Source organism: Piliocolobus tephrosceles, chromosome 8 (genome assembly GCF_002776525.5).
Source record: "Piliocolobus tephrosceles isolate RC106 chromosome 8, ASM277652v3, whole genome shotgun sequence".
NCBI lineage: Eukaryota > Metazoa > Chordata > Mammalia > Primates > Cercopithecidae > Piliocolobus > Piliocolobus tephrosceles.
Window position 1 is genome coordinate 132,378,614 of NC_045441.1, and position 20,265 is coordinate 132,398,878.

At 43.6% G+C, this 20,265-nt stretch overlaps 1 protein-coding gene across 2 annotated transcripts; it reads left to right on the forward strand.

Moving 5' to 3' along the window:
- Window positions 1-22: 22 nt before the first annotated feature.
- CASP2 (caspase 2) lies at window positions 23-19,283 on the forward strand. 2 transcript variants are annotated; one of them, XM_023184844.1, is made up of 11 exons: window positions 23-331; window positions 3,363-3,513; window positions 4,119-4,286; window positions 4,435-4,516; window positions 6,006-6,100; window positions 6,373-6,549; window positions 11,739-11,867; window positions 12,021-12,111; window positions 15,609-15,758; window positions 16,504-16,613; window positions 16,771-19,283. In XM_023184844.1, the coding sequence occupies exons 1-11, from the start codon at window positions 258-260 to the stop codon at window positions 16,900-16,902; spliced, it is 1,359 nt and encodes a 452-aa protein (XP_023040612.1). In that variant the 5' UTR covers window positions 23-257; the 3' UTR covers window positions 16,903-19,283. The 2 variants fall into 2 exon arrangements, with proteins under 2 accessions (XP_023040612.1, XP_023040613.1); XM_023184845.1 differs by lacking the exon at window positions 23-331 and adding an exon at window positions 909-1,014.
- The last annotated feature ends 982 nt before the right edge of the window (window positions 19,284-20,265 follow it).

Here is a 20,265-nt window from a genome sequence, read left to right on the forward strand (position 1 = left end):
CGCCCCGCTCCTTCTCCTTTTGTCTTTCCGCCGAGCTCTCCACTTCACCCCATTGGCCCGCGCGGCCGCCGCTAGAGCTCTGCGCCTGCGCACGCCCCGGGCGGGGGGACGCGGTGGCCTGGCGTGGGGGCGCGGCAGGGCGCAGGCGCAGGCGCAATGTGTGTCCGCGTGTGGGGGAGGGATGTGGGCGAGGCGACGGCCCCCGGTTTGTTTGGGCTGTGGGCGGTGCACAGTGCAGAGCCCGGGAAAAGCGGGAAATGGCGGCGCCGAGCGCAGGGTCTTGGTCTACCTTCAAGCACAAGGAGCTGATGGCCGCTGACAGGGGACGCAGGTAAGTAAGGAACAGTCTTAGGGCTACTAAGGGGGGTCCAGGGAAGGGGAACGTGGGCCCCAGGCGTGCGGCCCTGCAGCCCCCTCCCCTCGGAGCCCCGGAAAGCAGCCTTGTCCGCGCTTCCTGCCAAGGGTGGGAGGCCCCGCCGAGCAGCTCCGAGCCTGACTGCGCAGGGGCCCGCGGGCGGACCTCTTGGCCTTGTCCCTCGTGGGAAAAGGCTGCCCTAGCCTCCCTTTGTTCAACCCACGAGGGTTCTAAATAAGGGGAGCTCTTTGCAGTCCTGCCCGCTCTTGGCTTCTCTTGAAGATTCTTCATCCTTTCCTCTGGCTCCCTTATGAGGGAGACTATAAAAAGACTATACTCTGCCCCCTTAAAAACCGCCGAGACCTTCTGCAGACCTCGGTGCTCTGCTTGGTGTGCATTTGATTTGTATCGACTGTATCATGATCTGCATGGCTTTGCATACAATCACCAGATTTTCGAAGAAGTCAGTACAGGGTTTGGAAATTGAGTACTTTTGGCAGAACAGGGGGGTTTCTGTGGCTCCAAGTGTCCATGCCTCTGCCCCGGTCTTTTCATTTCATGGCAGGCATCACCCAGGAGAACATTGTAATGCCTCCTGCTCGAGACTGAAGATTAAGGTCTTCGCAAAGGGAACCTACAGAAGGACACAGAATTAAGACGTAGGAACTCCCGTGGTGCCCTTCACCCCTCCTCCCCTTCCAGTTGTGTCCTGAAATTCTAAATGATTGGAAACTTTTGTAATGTTCACGTTTAAGACTCTCATACTATGGAGTAGAGGAAGGAGCGGGTGTGCAGAGTGGTTGATGCTTCAGATTAAAACTAAAGAGTTGATTGAAAATTCAAGTCTGGAACTGTTAAGAACTGTAAGTCAGAACAGTAAGTCAGTAAGTTGCAAGTATGGGTGAGATGGTCTAGGGAAAGGCTCTTTGAAGGGGCGTCCCTAATGGAATATCAACATTAAGGGGAGGCCAAAGGCCCTCTAAAGAAAACAGGAATTGGGTAGGCAGAGAGAAGACTCCCAGATGCTGTCATGGAAAAAGAGGACGAGAATAATTTAAGGAGCGAATACTACTGGTAAACTAATGGAAGAAATCTGCTGCACCATTGGTTGGTATCCCAGCTGCAGTGTTGTATGTGATCGTTATTACTGCTTTGGGGTATTCGAAAGTGATTCATTCTTAAATGGATTTTTTTATTTGTATAGCTTTTTTCTTGTAGCCGGTTTTTACTGAAAGTCTGGGGTAACGGAAATATTACAGTAAAAATATGGAAAAATGGAGTTTCAGACTCACTTTTCCAAACCTCCGATTCATTGACTGCTTCCAACCCACTTTGTCTGCTTTAGGATCCCACCTGCTATCTTAGGTCTCTCAGTTCCTCCAGGACCCTGCTCTTCCCTCTTCTAACTATAAATCTCTCACCCAATAACATCTCCAAGCCAAGTGCATCCATTCCATAGATGTGTGGTATTTCACTGATTCTAAGATACACATTTTTCCCCTCCCCTTTTTTTTTTTTTAGACGGACTCTTTGCTCTGTCGTCCAGGCTGGAGTGCAGTGGAATGATCTCAGCTCACTGCAACCTCCATCTCCCAGGTTCAAGCGATTCTCCTGCCTCAGCCTCCGCAGTAGCTAGGACTACAGGCATGCACCACTACACTCAGCGAATTTTTTGTATTTTTAGTAGAGACAGGGTTTCACCATGTTGGCCAGGCTGATCTCAAACTCCTGACCTCTGGTGATCTATCCACCTCAGCCTCCCAAAGTACTGGGATTACAGGCATGAGCCACCGTGCCCAGCCTCCCTTCCTGTTTTAACACCTTAGAAATCAGGATGCATTTTAGAGTAGGTTTTGAAGTTATAAACTGAAGTTACTATATCTTCACTGCTATCAAGTGCCACCCTTCCTGTTGTCACATATTTGGAAAATGTGACTTGGCAGGCTAGAGAACTCTGGATTTATGTAAAGTAGGCATGTAGATGACATATATTGGCAATAGCATTATTTTAGTTTATAAGCAGAAGCTGATCTCTTTGCAAGCCCGTGGCAAAATTAGCTGGAGGTGACAGCACATGCCTGTAGTCCCAACTACTTGGGAGGCTGAGGCAGGAGGATCACTTGAGTCCAGGAGTTCTGGGCTGTAGTGTGCTGTACCAGTCTCGTGTCCACACTAAGTTCAGCATCAGTGTGGTGATGTCCTGGGAGCCAGGGTCCACCAGGTTGCCTAAGGAAGGGTGAACCAGCCCACGTCAAAAGCTGGGCAAGTCAAAACTCCTGTGCTGCTCTGTAATGGGATCATACCTGTGAAGAGCCACTGCACTCCAGCCTGGGTGGCATAGTGAGACTCTGTCTCTTTTAAAGTAAATAGATAAGTACCTACCCACTGTGACTTTCTGTCATACTTTCTGCTTATCCACATCTTAACGGGATTCTGATAATTTCTAGTGCCATTTTGTCACTGGAACTTAAAGTTTTAAAAAAACATGTAATTGTATTTGTATATCATTAGTGAAAGAGAGTTAGTGTCGACCTCATTTATTTTCTGTTAAAGCTGTTGGCTTGAGTTTTTGTCATAGCGTTATTTTAGCCCTCATCCAAGATCATTATAAACTTCTATCACTTTCACCAGCTTAAATAATGTGAGATGTTTTCTGAAATAGTTCTCTTAATTAAAATTGGTCTATCAGAGAAGTATTTCTTCTCATAAATATGTATGTTTGGGGGTATTATTTTGCTTAAGATAGACATTTCCCTCCCCTGGTCAGACCATTCATCTCAGATGATCTCAGCTGAACATAAACCATAAGGAATTAGACATTATTTTCTTATGATCAATACATTACTGCTTAGTACATCTTTGATTTAACCAGATTCAATAAATATGCATAATCTTGGTTATTAGAAGACTTATTCTTTTTTGTTCTTCCTATTCATGCCTCTTCCACTCCACTCTTCTGTGCCAAATTGTGTACTTGACAGCCTTTCCCTCTACCTTTTTTCTGTAGGATATTGGGAGTGTGTGGCATGCATCCTCACCATCAGGAAACTCTAAAAAAGAACCGAGTGGTGCTAGCCAAACAGCTGTTGTTGAGTGAACTGTTAGAACATCTTCTGGAGAAGGACATCATCACCTTGGAAATGAGAGAGCTCATCCAGGTATCTGGAGGCAAAAGAGAAGATAAATTGATCATAGGGGTGGGAACAGAGCATGACAAAATATTAAAAGGATGTCGTATCTTTCTTCCCCCTTTTTTTTTTGAGACAGAGTCTCTGTCGCCCAGGCTGGAGTGCAATGGCGCGATCTTGGCTCACTGCAGCCTCTGCCTCCCAGGTTCAAGTGATTCTCCTGCCTCAGCATCCCAAGTAGCTGGGACTATAGGCGGGTGCTGCCACACCTGGCTAATTTTTTGTATTTTTAGTAGAGATGGGGTTTCACTGTGTTAGCCAGGATGGTGTCAATCTCCTGACCTCATGATCCACCTGCTTCAGCTTCCCAAAGTGCTGGGATTACAGGTGTGAGCCACCACACCCAGCTGGATGTCGTACCTTTCTAAAGAAATGGAAGTGTTCTTCTACCATAGAGCATTTGACAGAAATGATATATAATTCAAGAATAACAGGAAGGACTTCACCTAAACGTATCTTTTCCTGTAAAAAGATTTATTGAGATGAATGAGGACACTACTAGGAAGCTCACGTGTAGAAATAGAATTATAGGTAGAGAAGTAAATATGATTTCATGTTTTATTCTTGTGTCTTAGGCCAAAGTGGGCAGTTTCAGCCAGAACGTGGAACTCCTCAACTTGCTGCCTAAGAGGGGTCCCCAAGCTTTTGATGCCTTCTGTGAAGCACTGAGGGAGACCAAGCAAGGCCACCTGGAGGATATGTTGCTCACCACCCTTTCCGGGCTTCAGCATGTACTCCCACCGGTATGAAGCTTTAGTAATATGGGGTGTTGGGAAGGAAAGTTTGACTGGAAAGCAATTTATAAGTCAGAGTGAGGGAGACTAGATTTTGTTGCATTTGAAGCGGACCATCTCCCTAAGGTCTGTCATCATGAGTTTTGATTTCTTACAGTTGAGCTGTGACTACGACTTGAGTCTCCCTTTCCCGGTGTGTGAGTCCTGTCCACTTCACAAGAAGGTCCGCCTGTCGACAGGTGAGAATTGATGGACTAAAAGGGGTCCCAGGCCAGGGCGGTGGCTCATGCCTATAATCCCAGCACTTTGGGAGACCGAGGCAGGTGAATCACCTGCGGTCAGGAGTTCAAGACCAGCCTGGCCAACATGGTGAAACCCCATCTACTAAAAATATAAAAACTAGCTGGGCGTGGTGGTGGGTGCCTGTAATCCTGGCTACTCTGGAGGCTGAGGCAGGAGAATTGCTTGAACCCAGGAGATGGAGGTTGCAGTAAGCCAACACAATGCCACCACACTCCAGCCTTGGCGACAGAGTGAGAGTCAGTCTCAAGAAAAAAAAAAAGGAGAGGGGATGTCCCAGATCCCAGTTTGACTTCTTCTTTCTTGTCTGGTATCTGGCTTTGCCCTAACATGAGCCTTTTTTATTTTTAAGAAATAGAGTCTTGTTCTATCACCCAGGCTGGAATGCAGTGGCACCATCGTAGCTCACTGCAGCCTCGAACTCCTAGGTTGAAGGGCTCCTCCTGCCTCAACCTCCCAAGTACCTGGGATTACAGGTGCATGCCACCACACCTAGCTCCCTTTTAAATTTTTTGTAGAGAAGGAGTCTCACTTTGTTACTCAGGCTGATGTCAAACTCCTGGCCTCAAGTGATCCTCCTGCCTTGGCCTCCCAAAGTGCTGGGATTATAGGCATAAGCCACCACACCCAGCTGAGACATATTTTATACTGAGAACAGTTGTCAGTGAATTTGTTAAGGGCTAGTAGGACAGTTTAGGCAGGAGGTTGTTTTTGTTTTTTCCCCCCCTCTTGTGATGGAGTCTTGCTCTGTTGCCCAGGCTGGAGTGCAATGACACGATCTCACCTCACTACAAACTGTGCCTCCTGGGTTCGAGTGATTCTCCTGCCTCAGCCTCCTGAGTACCTGGGATTACAGGTGCATGCCACCATGCCCAGCTAATTTTTTGTATTTTTAGTAGAGACGGGGTTTCACCGTTTCCTGACCTCGTGATCTGCCTGCCTCGGCCTCCCAAAGTGTTGGGATTACAGGCGTGAGTCACCGCCTAGGCAGGGTATTATAAATAGGTGGTCCCATTTCTCTTCCACCCCAGATAACAGTTTTTATGATAATTGGCCCTTTGAGTAGCATGTATATAGGCAGGAAGTTCATGCTCAATTGGCCTTTATAAAGCTGAAAGAGAAAAGACTACATTTGGGGCCACCAGCCTGCTGATGGAGCAGCCTAGTGATTGGAACAAGACTTTTATCAGCTAGCCCATTTAGTCATTCAGCCAGTTGAGCATCTGCTACATGCAAGCTGTGTGCAGAGAATCCTTTAGTGAGCTAAAACTAAGAGTCTCTGCCCTCATGAAGCCTACAGTTTTGGGGAGTGAGTGAGACCAATATTTATCAAAACCTAGTTCCAAGAGATGTCTGAAGTTACAATGACATATTAAGATTGATGGTTAAGTTAGATACTAGTTTTTTGGTTTTCTGTCTATACCATAGATACTGTGGAACACTCCCTAGACAATAAAGATGGTCCTGTCTGCCTTCAGGTGAAGCCTTGCACTCCTGAATTTTATCAAACACACTTCCAGCTGGTGAGTTTTTGCATAATGACAAGAGGAAGAGAGTTGGGAAATTAGACACCCTTCCAGGGAACCTGAACTTAGTTTGCATGTACATTTCCTTTCTGCCTTATTAGTCAGAAAGTTGTTACTGGTTAAATGCCTTATGTGAGCATTTGTCTATTTTTACCTGCTGGGGGTTAAGAAGAAAACTACGATGTTTTTGTTTTCTTGAAATGTCTAATCTAGCTGGGGAATCTTCTGTCATCGAGACGCTCATCCTCTAACTGGCCTCTCCTCCCCAGGCTTATAGGTTGCAGTCTCGGCCTCGTGGCCTAGCACTGGTGTTGAGCAATGTGCACTTCGCTGGAGAGAAAGAACTGGAATTTCGCTCTGGAGGGGATGTGGACCACAGTACTCTAGTCACCCTCTTCAAGCTTTTGGGCTATGACGTCCATGTTCTGCATGACCAGACTGCACAGGTACCTGAGGCAGGAAAAACTGACATGTAAATTAGAGGACTGAACAACACTTTGGGACCAGAGACGTCTTTTGCTCTTGTGCCTGCTGGGATATGTCTTAAAAGTTGGTCTACTCTACTTACATTTTTATTCACTCTGTTCTGCCTCTCACCTTGCAATCTAATAGAAAGAATTAGGGCCAGCCTGGCATTTTAGTGTTGACATCTCAGGTTGTGGTTTCATAAAGTAACAATAGACCACAGTTGGGTTCTCACTGTTTTTTTTTTTTTTTTTTTAAGACAGAGTCTAGCTCTGTCACCCAGTCTGGAGTGCAATGGCATGATCTCGGCTCACTGCAACCTCCGCCTCCCAGGTTCAAGCGATTCTCCTGCCTCAGCTTCCTGTGTAGCTGGAACTGCAGGCGCGCACCACCATGCCCGGCTAATTGTTGTATTTTTAGTAGAGACAGGGTTTTGCCATGTTGGCCAGGTTGGTCTCAAACTTCTGACCTCAGGTGATCCACCCCCATCGGCCTCCCAAAGTGCTGGGATTATAGGTGTGAGCCACTGCGCCTGGCTGGGAAAGTATTCTTAATAGTTATGTAACCACAAGTCATATCATAGGGTGGATTGTTTTTGGACCAGATTGCTAGAAATTGTGAGCATTTTCATTATGGGCTGTTCCTCATTAACCTCAGTTACTGTACTGCACAACTGACTTTGTGACCTTTAGTGTTTCTATGTTGCAATCAATAGCGGCCTATTTGTAGGTTCGTATTCACTCTTTATTTTGAATCCAGAATAATAGAACTTTCTTAAACTTGCTTTGAGGTTGTCAGTGGTGAAATTAAAATTTCTAGGAGATTCACTTTGATCTGTTGGGATAGAGGATCTTTGTTTTCCATTCAGCATTGTCTGTAGTCTTCATTTCTCTTTCTCAGCTGCCCTCCTGTGAGAATAATTATGTATTTACTATATTTTTGGCAAGGCTGGTTTCATCCACAGGTACCTGCGTGTTGTCCTTTGCATGCTATTTTTACCAGCTTCCCCATTGTAGCACATGCAATGTAGTTAAATCCACCCTTGCTTCAAAGCCACGGCAGGAACAGCTGCTTCAGTCATCAAGTATTCAGGTAGTTTATATGCTTTCCTGAGAAGTCTGCTGGGCATAAAGAGACAAAGGGCAGGATACCATCCGTAATTCCTACAGAAGGTCACTTAACAAAATGTGCGCTGTGTGTGTTTTTTTAGAGGTTTTGGTCTAGCCATTTCTTTTACTAGAAATCTATTATATCTTGGTTTTTCAACTTGTATGCAGCTGATAAAGGATCTTAGATGTCTAATAGTTAAAGGTGCAATACTGAGCCACTAAGTCAGCTATATACTGCTGTTTTTTCAGAGACCGTCAGTAGATTTGGTGAGTTGATGAGCTCACTATCTAAATACCATTTCCATTTATGCTAAGCCTGATGCATATTCAGTGACCTATTGGATTCTAATTCTTTGGTCAAATTGCTCTATAACTGGAATTGAGTAGAGTTGAACTTCGAGCACCTTATGATGGGGGACTATGTGAGCTGCCACAGATTTTTTTAAAGATCAGATGAGGGAGTTTTGACATCAGCAGAAAAGGAAATGTGTCCTCTTATATTCCTAAGGACTAAACAAGATTGGAGAAAATATCTTCTGTCATAGCTAAGAAGAAATGCCTAGGTAGATATGATCGGAAGGATAAATGAAGGAGGCAGGACTTAAGCTGGCCTTGAAGGATAGAAGTTACTAAAGCAGAGAGGAGTGGTGAAGCCACCCTAGGCAGGGAGAACAGTATGTGGACAAGAAATGTGTGTGTGTTATAAACGAGGTAGTTGCAATGGGTGTCATAATTTGGTGCACTGGGCATCTGCGCAGAATACTCTCTTCCTGGTGGGATCTCGCTAGAGACTCAATCATTTATCATATAGCTGTTTGGCAAGCAAAGAAACAGAGCCAAAAAAAATAAGATCCTCTTTTCTTTTCCTTATCAAATATTTTTTACTTGAGAGAGGAATTCCATTTAAAAACAGGAAATAGTAGAATTAGTCTTAGAGACTCCCCTTCCCCAGTAGTGCTGCAATTAGCATGGGCATTCTCCCTGCCCTAATCTTTTCACTTTTCTCTTTGTTACCAACTTTTGATTGCATCTACTTCATGAGGTTACTAGTTCTAGAATTGCGATTGACCCTATGTTAGGAAACGAGGTACTCTTCAAAGTGGAAATTTACTTTTACTGTGTGTATTGTTTTTTTTTTTTAGCTTGCATTTGGGTCAGAGACTGCTTTGAAAATGTAGGGACAAGCTATGGGTCATCCCTGAAAAATGCACCTGCCCATAAAATTTTTGCATATAATTTCAGAGGGTTCACAAGTTACTCTCTTCACATGTCCCCCAACCCCTAGCCAAAAATACACTTAGGAGTTAAGAACTCTGCTATTTATAGAAGTACTGTAATTTTATCAAAAACAAATCTGCAGATCCTATTTTAAGTTATTCTACTTGTGGAAAAATTCCTCCAAATGTCTAATCCCCATTTATTGAATGGTTTAGTCTTACTAAGTTTGGTTACAAAGTGCGTGTATTCTGTTTTTGGACATTGTTTTCTATTTACTGACCTAATCTCACTAAATGCAAAAGGTCGTGATTCGGTGCCCAGGTGTATAATTTTTGTTTTCTTCTTTGAGCAAAATTAACTTCTTTAAGTATTAAATGTTAAAATTCTATTAGCGTCGGCTCCAGAGGAACAATCACAGTTATGTATTCTCTTGAAATTATATTTTCTTGGAAGAATGTTTTGATTATCTGTCATTAACCTTAAGATTTCTATTATTATGGTTGGCTTCTACTTAGAAAATACACATACTTTTCAACAACACCAATCTATTTCTAGTTATATTGCAGACTTTCAAATATTTTATATAATTGCATCTCAATTATCTACAAACAGAAGTATTCCGAACAGATAAATTAGTAGCTCTCAAACTTTAACATACCAGAACCTCCTGGAGGACTTGTTAAAACACATTTTGCTGGGGCCCAAGATTTCACTTTTTTTTTTTTTTTTTTTTTGGAGACGGAGTCTCGCTGTCTCCCAGGCTGGAGTGCAGTGGCCTGATCTCAGCGACTCACCACAACCTCCGCCTCCCGGGTTCAAGCAATTCTTCTGCCTCAGCCTCCTGAGTAGCTGGGACTACAGGCGTCCGCCACCACACCCGGCTAATTCTTGTATTTCTAGTAGAAACGGGGTTTCACCATATTGGCCAGGCTGGTCTCAAACTCCTGACCTTGTGATCCGCCCGCCTCGGCCTCCTCAAAGTGTTGGGATTACAGGCGTGAGCCACCACGCCCAGCCCAATTTCACGTTTTTTACAAGTTCCTGGGTGATGCTGCTCTTGCTGCTTTAGGGGCCACACTTTGAGAGCTACTGCAATGTGTTATAGAAGTGTGCTTTTTATTTTGGCAGTGTGTGTGATTAAATATATGTGTTTTAATTATTCCACCCAGATTATTTATTTTCATTACATTTTATTCAAGTTTATAATAAAATGAACTTGTTTTCTCTCTGCCCCATCTCAGATAGAAGACCCAGACATCGTGAATTATAGAGGGAGGCATAGGTTTAGGCATAGGTTTAAAAATGTGTGCCCGATTATTATGCTCTTTAGGTACACAATATAACTTTCTGACGGATGGACCAGATGCTTAAGGTAGTGGTCTTCATGTATCACAACTTAGTGCAAGATAAACAAGATTCTCCAGGCATGGTGGCACATGCCTGTGGTCCCAGCTACTCTAGAGGCTTAGGCAAGAAGATTCCTTGAGCCCAGGAGTTCTAGGCTGTAGTGTGCTATGCTGAGCAGGTGTCCAAACTAAGTTCATCATCAATATGGTGATCTCCTGGGAGTGGGGGACCACCGAGTTGCCCAAGGAGGGGTGTACCAGCCCAGGTCAGAAATGGAGCAGGTGAAAACTCCTGTACTGATCAGTAGTGATCTTGCACCTGTGAATAGTCAGGACGCTCAAGCCCGGGCAACATAGCGATATCCTGTCTTTAAAAAAAATAAACAAACAGGAACAGAGAGTTCTTAAGTTGGACTACAATATTGACCAGTAATAGATTTCTTTGAGAAAAATACTCTTTATTAGACGTGTACATTGTAATAACGGCAGATGTTTTGCAATGTGTCCCAGACACAGCGATTGGTTTTTGGGTTTTTTTGGTTGTTTTTTTTTTGAGACAGGGTGTCTCTCTGTCACCCAAGCTACAGTGCAGTGGTACAATCACAGCTCACCGCAGCCTCGACTTCCTAGGCTCAAGTGATCCCTCTACCGTAGCCTTTAGAGTAGCTGGGACTACAAGCATGCACCACCATGCCTGGCTAATTTTTTTTTTTTAATGGAGTCTTGCTAGGTTGCCCAGGCCAAGTCCTTTGTCATAGTATCTCATTTTAATCTTCACAAACTTAGAGAAAATGTCCTCATAACTTTTTTTTTATAAAGTGAAAATTGGAGTCTCAAGGGTCTGAGTAAGTTGTTCCGACTCATGAAGCCAAGGTTCAAACCTAGATCAATCTGACCCTAGGGCCTGTGTATGTAATTACTGCCCTATATAGAATCCTCCTTTATAGCGCACTCTTGCTGAAACAAAGCGTTTTATACAGACATCATCACTATGTCTCCAATACTTAGAATCTTAGACAGAAGACAACATTACAAGTATTGCTATTCTCTACTATCATGATGCTGTCACAGAACAGTTTATTGTAGCTGAATATGCATATTACATATTCATAGCTACACTTTGAGTCACCCTTATGCCGTTTATATACAAGGGCACTTGCTCTAATGAAGGATCTGGTTATGAACAGGGCATTAATCAGAGTTGACCAACTCATGATTAGCTTATTTAGTAACTTGTTTTAATCCAGGAGCTCTTTGCCTGTCTCAGTAGGTCTGAATCTGTATTCAGAATATTGTGTCTGAACTCACATGCGTTTTTCTGGTGAGTCCATAGCTTTCTTCAGTCTCTCAAAAGGTCTCTTCTTTTATCATTGACCACAGGAATACACAGAAAGCATTTTATCTTCTAATAGCTTAAGGTTTCCAAGAGAAACCAAAGTTTGATGCTTATATTGGTGCTGACTCTAGTGCACAACACTAAACACTCCTTTCTTTTAGGAAATGCAAGAGAAACTCCAGAATTTTGCGCGGTTACCTGCACACCGAGTTACAGACTCCTGCATCGTAGCACTCCTCTCGCATGGCGTGGAGGGCGCCATCTATGGTGTGGATGGGAAACTGCTCCAGGTGCGGATACCGTGGTGGAAGCCAGCTGTTGAAACCAGGCTGCTTCACCTCCTGCCTGCCGTCTGTCCAGTGATGGTGACTGTTGCATGTGTAGGACTTCAGGAGGCCCCACCCAATGCTTAACCTCCCTTCTTCCTTATTTCTTTCTGGCAGCTACAAGAGGTTTTTCGACTGTTTGACAATGCCAACTGCCCAAGCCTACAGAACAAACCGAAAATGTTCTTCATCCAGGCCTGCCGTGGAGGTGAGTGCCCTGGCAGACCAGCACCTGGGTGGTGGCTCCTGGGCGGCCTCCCACCAGCTCTCACTTTCCTGTTTGCTCCTCTCAGGTGCTATTGGATCCCTTGGGCACCTCCTTCTGTTCACTGCTGCCACCGCCTCTCTTGCTCTGTAAGTGTCTCCCAATGCATGGGGTGTGCTGGGACTTGGGCAGCCCATGGCTCTCAGGCTGGTCAGCTCTCCGTGCACCACCATATCCTGTTCTCAGGACTCTTTTATCAGTGTCCTTGCTTTCCTTTCTGAGAACTCTTACTCTTCTCTGCTTTATTAACGCCGGTGCCCTTTGTTTGGTTACTCATTCCAGTTATGGATTTCTGATTTCTGATCTGTCTTTTTCCCGTCCTTCTTGTTTTATCTCCTTTCTTTCACTCTTTCTCCTTTTCACTTGCTCCATATACTTCCCTTTTACCTACACTTCCGCTCTTGCCTCCTTCTTACCATTCATGGGTCATGCAGGATAGCAGAACAGAATCCGTGTTGGCCTTTGACTCTTCCTTTTCCATGAGCTGCTGCTGCCCCTCTTTTCTCATGCAGTCTGTTTTACTCCTTTAAGAGCCAGGACTACAGGACGAGGATTAAAAGACACATAGGCATGCTTCCCATCCTGGAGGAAAATAATAGTAATTAAGAGCCCTAACTTTGGAGTCAAATTCTGACTTCACCATTTACTAGTTACGTGAAGTTAAGTTAAATGGCATCCGTCCATCTCAGTTTGCTCAATATAAAATGAAAATAGTCCTTGAAGCACCTACTTCATAAGGTGCTTGTGATGGTTAAATGAGATTATGCATTTAAGGGCTTACATAGCTCGGTACCTGGCTCACAGCACATCCACAAAATATGCCAGCTATAACTCTTAAAACACGATCAGTGCTGTAAAGGGCTTATAGTTTGCTTCAAAGGTCGCTTTGTCCAAACATTCAAATAATTACTGTTTTAATCTCTCGTGTGGCCAAATGTAAATAGCTAATATTATTGTCATTCTGATCTGATATTACCGCAGAATATAGTCTGTTGAGATCCTGCAACATGACTCAGACTACAGCAGTTACTGCCACAAAAGCAGAAGGAAGTGTGGCCTCTCTAAGGAGCAGACCAGTTACTCAGGAAAATAAAGTAAATATACATGAAGTAGCTTAAGACTAGTTCACAGGTCTCATGTAAGCAAGCGTGAAATTAGCAAGATACAAACCATACTTAGAAAGGAGTATGCAGTAAGAGTAGATCATTTTAAGTGAGGGTAGTTTAAAGAGATTTTGTGGATAGGATACGGCTTCATTTGTACCCGGAGTAATTTGATTTACATAGTTGTAGAGTAGTATCTAGAGTCTGTCATGGGAAGGAAACAATATAACATGATAAGCACACTGAGATTCAAAGGGCATGTTGTGCTTCCCTCCTCCCAAACCAATGCTTGGATCTGATTTTAAAACAGCATCTCTATGAGTATGTGAGATGTGGCTGGTCATAACAAAGTAGGTTCACCTCATTTCAAACCTTTAGTCATAACTGAGATTTTGGATATCAGCTGGTAAAAGTAAGGAACAGTTGGGAGCTTAAGTAAGAAATAATGTGATGAATTTTTTTTCCAGGAAGGTTGCCGTGGAGGGGGCTGCACTAAGGAAAGAGGTTATGGGGCACAAACTTCACTTTTCATTCCCTGCTCTATCCCCAGGCCCAGGGCACCTGACGCATGGTAGCACTTATAAATGTTGAATGAATGGATGAAAATTAATCTCCCTGAAAAACTGTAGGTATTACATAAAAAACAAATATGAGGATATAGTGACAGAAGAACCAGTGGCATTTATTGATTGATGGATCTGTGATATAAAGGTGAGAGAGGAATTCTCCTTTCTCTTTAGCTTAGCCTGTTTCCTTTAGGCGTCTTTACTAACAAAATGACAGTTAAATGGTCATTTTCTCCTCCTATATCCAGGGATTTAATACCCTATTGGATCTGGATAAGGAGTAATTGCTCTTTTCTGGAGTAATCTGAATTTTTGGCTCTCTCTCTCTAACTTTTCTGAAATTAAATCCTTCAAGGAATGACCAGTAGCCAATTGATCCTTTGAAAATTTGAGTTCACCTGTCTTCCTGCTGTATTTGGTTAATATAATTAATGTCTATAAAAAGCTCCACCCCCCTGCGCCAGTCAGCTTCTAAACTAGAGTGTAAGCTCTATGATGGCAGGAATTTTCTCTTCTCTTTATCCCTAGGCCTTAAAGTAAGACAGTGCCCAACACATGGCAGTTGCTTGACAATTTTTATTAAATCTATGCTTTGGTCCTTTTCCCCCCAGTTCTTGAAGCTTCCCGTCTTTCTTAGGCTCCTTCATGTTGCATGGATCAGGAAGTACTGTAATAGAGCATACTCTTACTTTTTGTGTGTTGACCTGAGAGTCCTCCCTATCTGTCTTTCCTACTGACAGCACCCCTGCCCACACCCAAAATAAAACATCATCATCAAAAATAAGAGTCTGTCTTGGGATACATAAGGCCTGTATCAAGAGCAAGGATCTGCTCAGGGTATGTTGAGAAAGTACTGCTGAAGTTGAATAAGGATGATCTTTTTAAATTTTCTGGGAGAACATAGTCAAATTCTCCCCATTTTAAGTTTTTCCTCTTAAAATTTTCATAAGGCCAGGTGTGGTGGCTCATGCTTGTAATCCCAACACTTTGGGAGGCCAAGGCAGAAGGATCACTCAAGGCCAGGAGTTCAAGACAAGTCTGGTCAATGTCGCAAGACCCCATCTCTATTAAAAAAAAAAAAAAAAAAAAAAATTTAAAACGTTATTTTAAAAAATAAATTAAAATTTTTTTTTCTTAAATCTTGGATGCTTGCTGTAATTTATCTTATGAAATTAACAAACAAATAGTGCTTCAAAGATAACAAAACCACCTTGGAAACAACTGATCATACTTAGTTTTATTATTTTTTTGATAGATAGTTTGAGGTTGTGATATTTATGTAGCATACATGTTGGTAACCGTATTTGTTATTTATTACTTTGTTTTTTCTTGTTTATGTAATTAAATATATCAATATTTTATTATGTATTGCAATAAAAAGCACTGTGACTCCCAGGCATACTGTTAATCGAACAAGTGTGTTGTGGACTTAGATGATTTTCAGTTCCATTTACAAGGAGTATTTGGTTTGGCATTTTCCCTGTCTTACACAGAACGGGAACTGCTCCAACCACACAGATGTGCATGTGCTTGAGCGTGGTGCCCGGTGTGTATGAGACATCCCCTGAGTAACAGATGCATGCTGGGAGAGTAATTTTTATTATTTATTTGTTTATTTATTTATTTTTAGTTTATCAGCCATAGGTTGGAGGCAACAGCTGGAAATGGCTCTTCCCCTTCAAGGTTGTAGGGAATGTGGGCTTGCCTGTGACAGGCCCAAGAGAGACAGAAGAAGTAATATCATTGTCCACTCTGTCTGCCTTTGTTACAGATGAGACTGATCGCGGGGTTGACCAACAAGATGGAAAGAACCACGCAGGATCCCCTGGGTGCGAGGAGAGTGATGCCGGTAAAGAAAAGCTGCCAAAGATGAGACTGCCCACGCGCTCAGACATGATATGTGGCTATGCCTGCCTCAAAGGTACTTTGAGTTCCAAAAGAGTCGAGTCATACCTCATTTTATTGCACTTTATTATGCTTTGCAGATACAGGTTGAGCATCCCTTATCTGAAATGTTGGGACCAGAATTTTTTTGGTCCCAGATTTTGGATTTTTCTGTTTTTTTGGATTTTGGAATATTTGCGTTTTACTTACTAGTTGAGTATCCCATATCCAAATATTCTAAATTTAAAATGCTCCAGTGAGCACCTTCTTTGAGCATCATGTTGGCACTTGGAAAGTTTCAGATTTTGAAGGATTTCAGATTTTTGGATTTGGGATGCTCAGCTGCTTTTTACAAGTTGAAGGTTTGTGGCAGTCCTTCAAGCGTCTAAAATCAGCACCGTTTTTCTATTGGCATGCCTCTGTTAGCATTTTTCAGCAACAAAGTATGTTTTAATTACAGCATATGCATTTTTTAGACATAATATTGTTGCACACTTAATAGACTGTAGGATAGTAACCATAACTTCCATACACACTGGGAGACCTGAAAACTTGTATGACTTGCTTTATTGCCGTATTCACTTTCTTGAGCTGGTCTGGAAACAGACCTACAGTATCTCCAAAGTATGCCAATAATTCAAAAGAGTGTACCCTCCTAGACTTGGATTCTTCATGCTGGGTTCTCTGACTGGGGAGGGTGCAGATGCCATGGCCGAGTCTAGTTTGGGAAGTCCAGCTGTGTGATGGCATTCACACTGTGATTAATGCCCTTTTGGTTGCAGGGACTGCCGCCATGCGGAACACCAAACGAGGTTCCTGGTACGTCGAGGCCCTCGCTCAAGTGTTCTCTGAGCGGGCTTGTGATATGCACGTGGCCGACATGCTGGTTAAGGTGAGCCGGCGGGCTCCGTGACCCCTGTGCATCTCCACAGTGCTCTACTTTCCTTCTCCCTTGAATGCTCTTTCATAGTCCGTCTCCCCTTCCCATCGTGCTGCTCTCATGAAGCTCGAGATTCTCAGACTTGGGCCTGTTGGTTCTGCCCCTCCAGGTGAATGCACTTATCAAGGATCGGGAAGGCTATGCCCCTGGCACAGAGTTCCACCGGTGCAAGGAGATGTCTGAATACTGCAGCACTCTGTGCCGCCACCTCTACCTGTTCCCAGGACACCCTCCCACATGATGCCACCTGCCCGTCATCCACGCCAAGTGGAAGCCCCTGGACCACAGGAGGTGTGATAGAGCCTTTGATCTTCAGGATGCACAGTTTCTGTTCTGCCCCCTCAGGGATATGGGAATCTCCCAGACTTGTTTCCTGTGCCCATCATCTCTGCCTTTGAGTGTGGGACTCCAGGCCAGCTCCTCTTCTGTGAAGTCCTCTGCCTGTAGAGTCAGCCTTGGTCGGACCTATTGCCAGGAATGTTTCAGCGGCAGTTGAAGAGCCTGACAAGTGAAGTTGTAAACACAGTGTCATTATGGGGAGAGGGCATATAACTTCCCCATATTTGTGTTCAGTTCCAGCTTTTGTAGAGGGCACTTTAGTAATTGCTTTTATTACTTTAGTTAAGATGTCTGAGAGATCATCTATCTTCTATTTCATTCATATCCCCCACCCTTTTTGTCCTAGAGTGAGAGTTTGGAAGGTGTCCAGATTTAATGTAGACATTATCTTTTGGCTCTGAAGAGGCAAACATGACTAGAGACGCACCTTGCTGCAGTGTGCAGAAGCGGCCTCTGCATTCCTTTCAGTACTGCAGGGCCCCCCAGTGGAAGGACACTCTTGCCTCGTTTGGGCTCAAGGTTCTGCAGCCTGTCAGCCGACGTTGCCTTGCATCTGTATCTTACTGATCTTTGCCCATGGAAGTCTCAAAGATCTTTCATTGGTTGTTTCTCTGAGCTTTGTTACTGAAATGAGCCTCGTGGGGAGCATCAGAGAAGGCCAGGAAGAATGGTGTTTCCCTAGACTCTAACCACCTCTCTCTCTCTCTCCTCTCCCCTCTCTCTCTCCTCTCTCTTTCTCTCTCTCTCCTCTCTCTCTCTCTCTTTCTCTCTCTTTCCTTCCCGTGAAATGTCCATCTCTCTCCCTTACTATTCCCACTTTCATTCAATCAACCTGCACTTCATATCTAGATTTCTAGAAAAACTTCCTAGCTATCTCCCTGCTTCATATCTCTCCCCTTTTACCTTCATTTCATCCTGTTGACTGCTGCCACCAAATCTGTCTAGAATCCTGCTTTACTGGATCACGTAAATACTCAAAGATGTAATGTAGTTTTTTGTTCCTGCTTTCTGCTGCAGTATTAAACTCTCCTTTGATATTATGTGGCCTTTATTTCAGTGCTATATGTGTCATTTTTCAATCTAGAAACCTTTATCCCTGCTTATCTGAAACTTCCCTGTTCTTTAAGACCTTTTAAGAAAAAAAAAAAGAAAAATCTTCTTTCTTCCTCTAGTCTATTCTCCACATAACAGAAGAGTTTTGATTTTTAATTTTTTTTTTTTTTTTTTTTTTTTGGTTATTTGGTGTTTTTTGTTTTTTAAGGCAAGTTCTCACTGTGTTTCTCAGACTGGTCTCGAACTCCTGGCCTCAAGCCATCCTCCCGCCTCAGCCTCTCAAATAGCTGGGACTACAGGTGTGAGCCACCATGCCTGGCCAGGTTTTGGTTGTTTAAATATAAATCTGATTATGTCACCCCCCTGCTTAGAACCCTTCTGCTTTCTATTACACCTCATTTAAAATTTAAACTTCTCACCTTCGTTTATAAGAACTGGTTCTTGCCTTCCCCTTGAACTTCATTAAATGGTGATTTCTTGCTAAGCTCCAGCCCGAGTGGTCTCCTCAGCTTCTAATTTTGTGCTCTTTCCTGCCCTCTTCCTGGGCCTTCTCATCTCTCCGCCGCCACCACTCTTGACTCAGGTGGTGTCCTTATTCCTCGAGTCTTGACCGTTCCCGGGCCCTTCAGTCCCTGAGCAGTCTACTCCTGTGTCTGTCACCACATCTTGTCTTTTCCCCTCATTGCACTTATTGCAGTTTATATGTATGCTACTTATAGTTGTTCATTTCTGGCTCCCCTACCGGCCTGTAAATGAGGGCAGAAACCTTGTTTGTTTTTTTCATCATCATGTACCAAGTGCTTGGCACATAGTGGGTCTTCAGTAAATGTTTGTTGAATAAAAGAGGAAAGAGGGCAAGCCAACCTTAGCTGCAGTCCTACCTTTTGATAAAATGTCCCTTTTGACAATATACACAGATTATTATGTGTACTTTGTTTTTCCATGTGTTTTGCTTTTATCTGCTGGCATTTTTAGCTCCTTGAAGACATTTCATGTGTGAGATAACTTCCTTCACATCTCCCATGGTCCCTAGCAAAATGCTAGGCCTGTAGTAGTCAAGGTGCTCAATAAATATTTGTTCTGTGAGCTGGGTGGTTTGAAGCCTTGCTGCCAAGTCCTGCCTTTGGGTTGACATAGGATGGAAGTATTTGAGTGAGATAACCTTTCCACTCCCACTGCCAGGATTTTGTATTCCATCAGGTGCCAAATAAATGCTCATATTTATTACTGTTGTGTGCTCAATATCTTTCTGTAGATACTCAGTCCTCTGAAGTCCACAGATTTTGTTTCCTTAGCCCCTTAACACTGCAGCCTTCCTTACCACCTCACAAGGCATACCGAGACCTGAAAACCCCTTCTTATTTTGCTGCCATGGTCCTGTAAATATATGCAGATGTGGGTCCATCTCAGTTGGCCTAGTCCTGGGATTTCTCATAGTTGAAATAGAAGTCATTAGCAACCAGTGCTGGTTCTTGGTTATTTAGACTATGAGATGTAGGCTGACATAACAGATTGGGCTGGAATAGAAGGATGGGAGAGTGAAGGTAGTAAAATTCCATTTCTTACCTGGTTGCATTTAAGGTCTTCTAGAGTGGGCATAGATTGTAAGAGAATTCTAATGCAACGTAGAAGAGATCAAAGCAATGGATTTGTGTAAGTTGGGATATTTTGCGGGTGCGTTGTATCTAAAGGATATGCCTGAGAGGTAAGTGCAGGTGCAGATGGGCCATGGAAGTTTGGCAAGAGATAGAATGTTCTGTAGGTACTTTCTACAGAAGTTTTAGTAGGAAACAAAACTTTTTTTTTTTTAAATACGGGGTTTCACCATGTCGGCCAGGCTGGTCTTTAACTCCTGTCCTCAAGTGATCAACTCGCTTTGGCCTCTGAAAGTGCTAGGATTATAGGTATGAGCCACCACACCCAGCCAGAAACAAAACTTTTTTGTTTGGTAGGAAACAGCTGTGGGAGCTGGAAACATTGTTGAGTGATAGAAGGGAATGGCTGTCTAGGAAGAGCAGAAGGGGACCAAGGTGAGCTGAAGCACCTCGGCAAATAGAGCAGAATTTGGTACAGAACACTGGAGACAAAAGGGCATGAAAAATGGACTGAAACTGGTCAGTTGTACTGCAAGAAAAACGACCGTGGGATAGCCTCAAGGGAGGGATACAAAATCTAGGACAGGCAAAGAAATTATGGAAATAGTGGGAATAAG

Coding starts and splice junctions, on each gene's coding strand:
- CASP2 (XM_023184844.1), top strand. CDS start 258: ATGGCGGCGCCGAGCGCAGGGTCTTGGTCTACCTTCAAGCACAAGGAG. Junction 4,287..4,434: donor TTCAGCATGTACTCCCACCG/GTATGAAGCTTT, acceptor GATTTCTTACAG/TTGAGCTGTGACTACGACTT. Junction 15,759..16,503: donor TGGCTATGCCTGCCTCAAAG/GTACTTTGAGTT, acceptor TTTTGGTTGCAG/GGACTGCCGCCATGCGGAAC.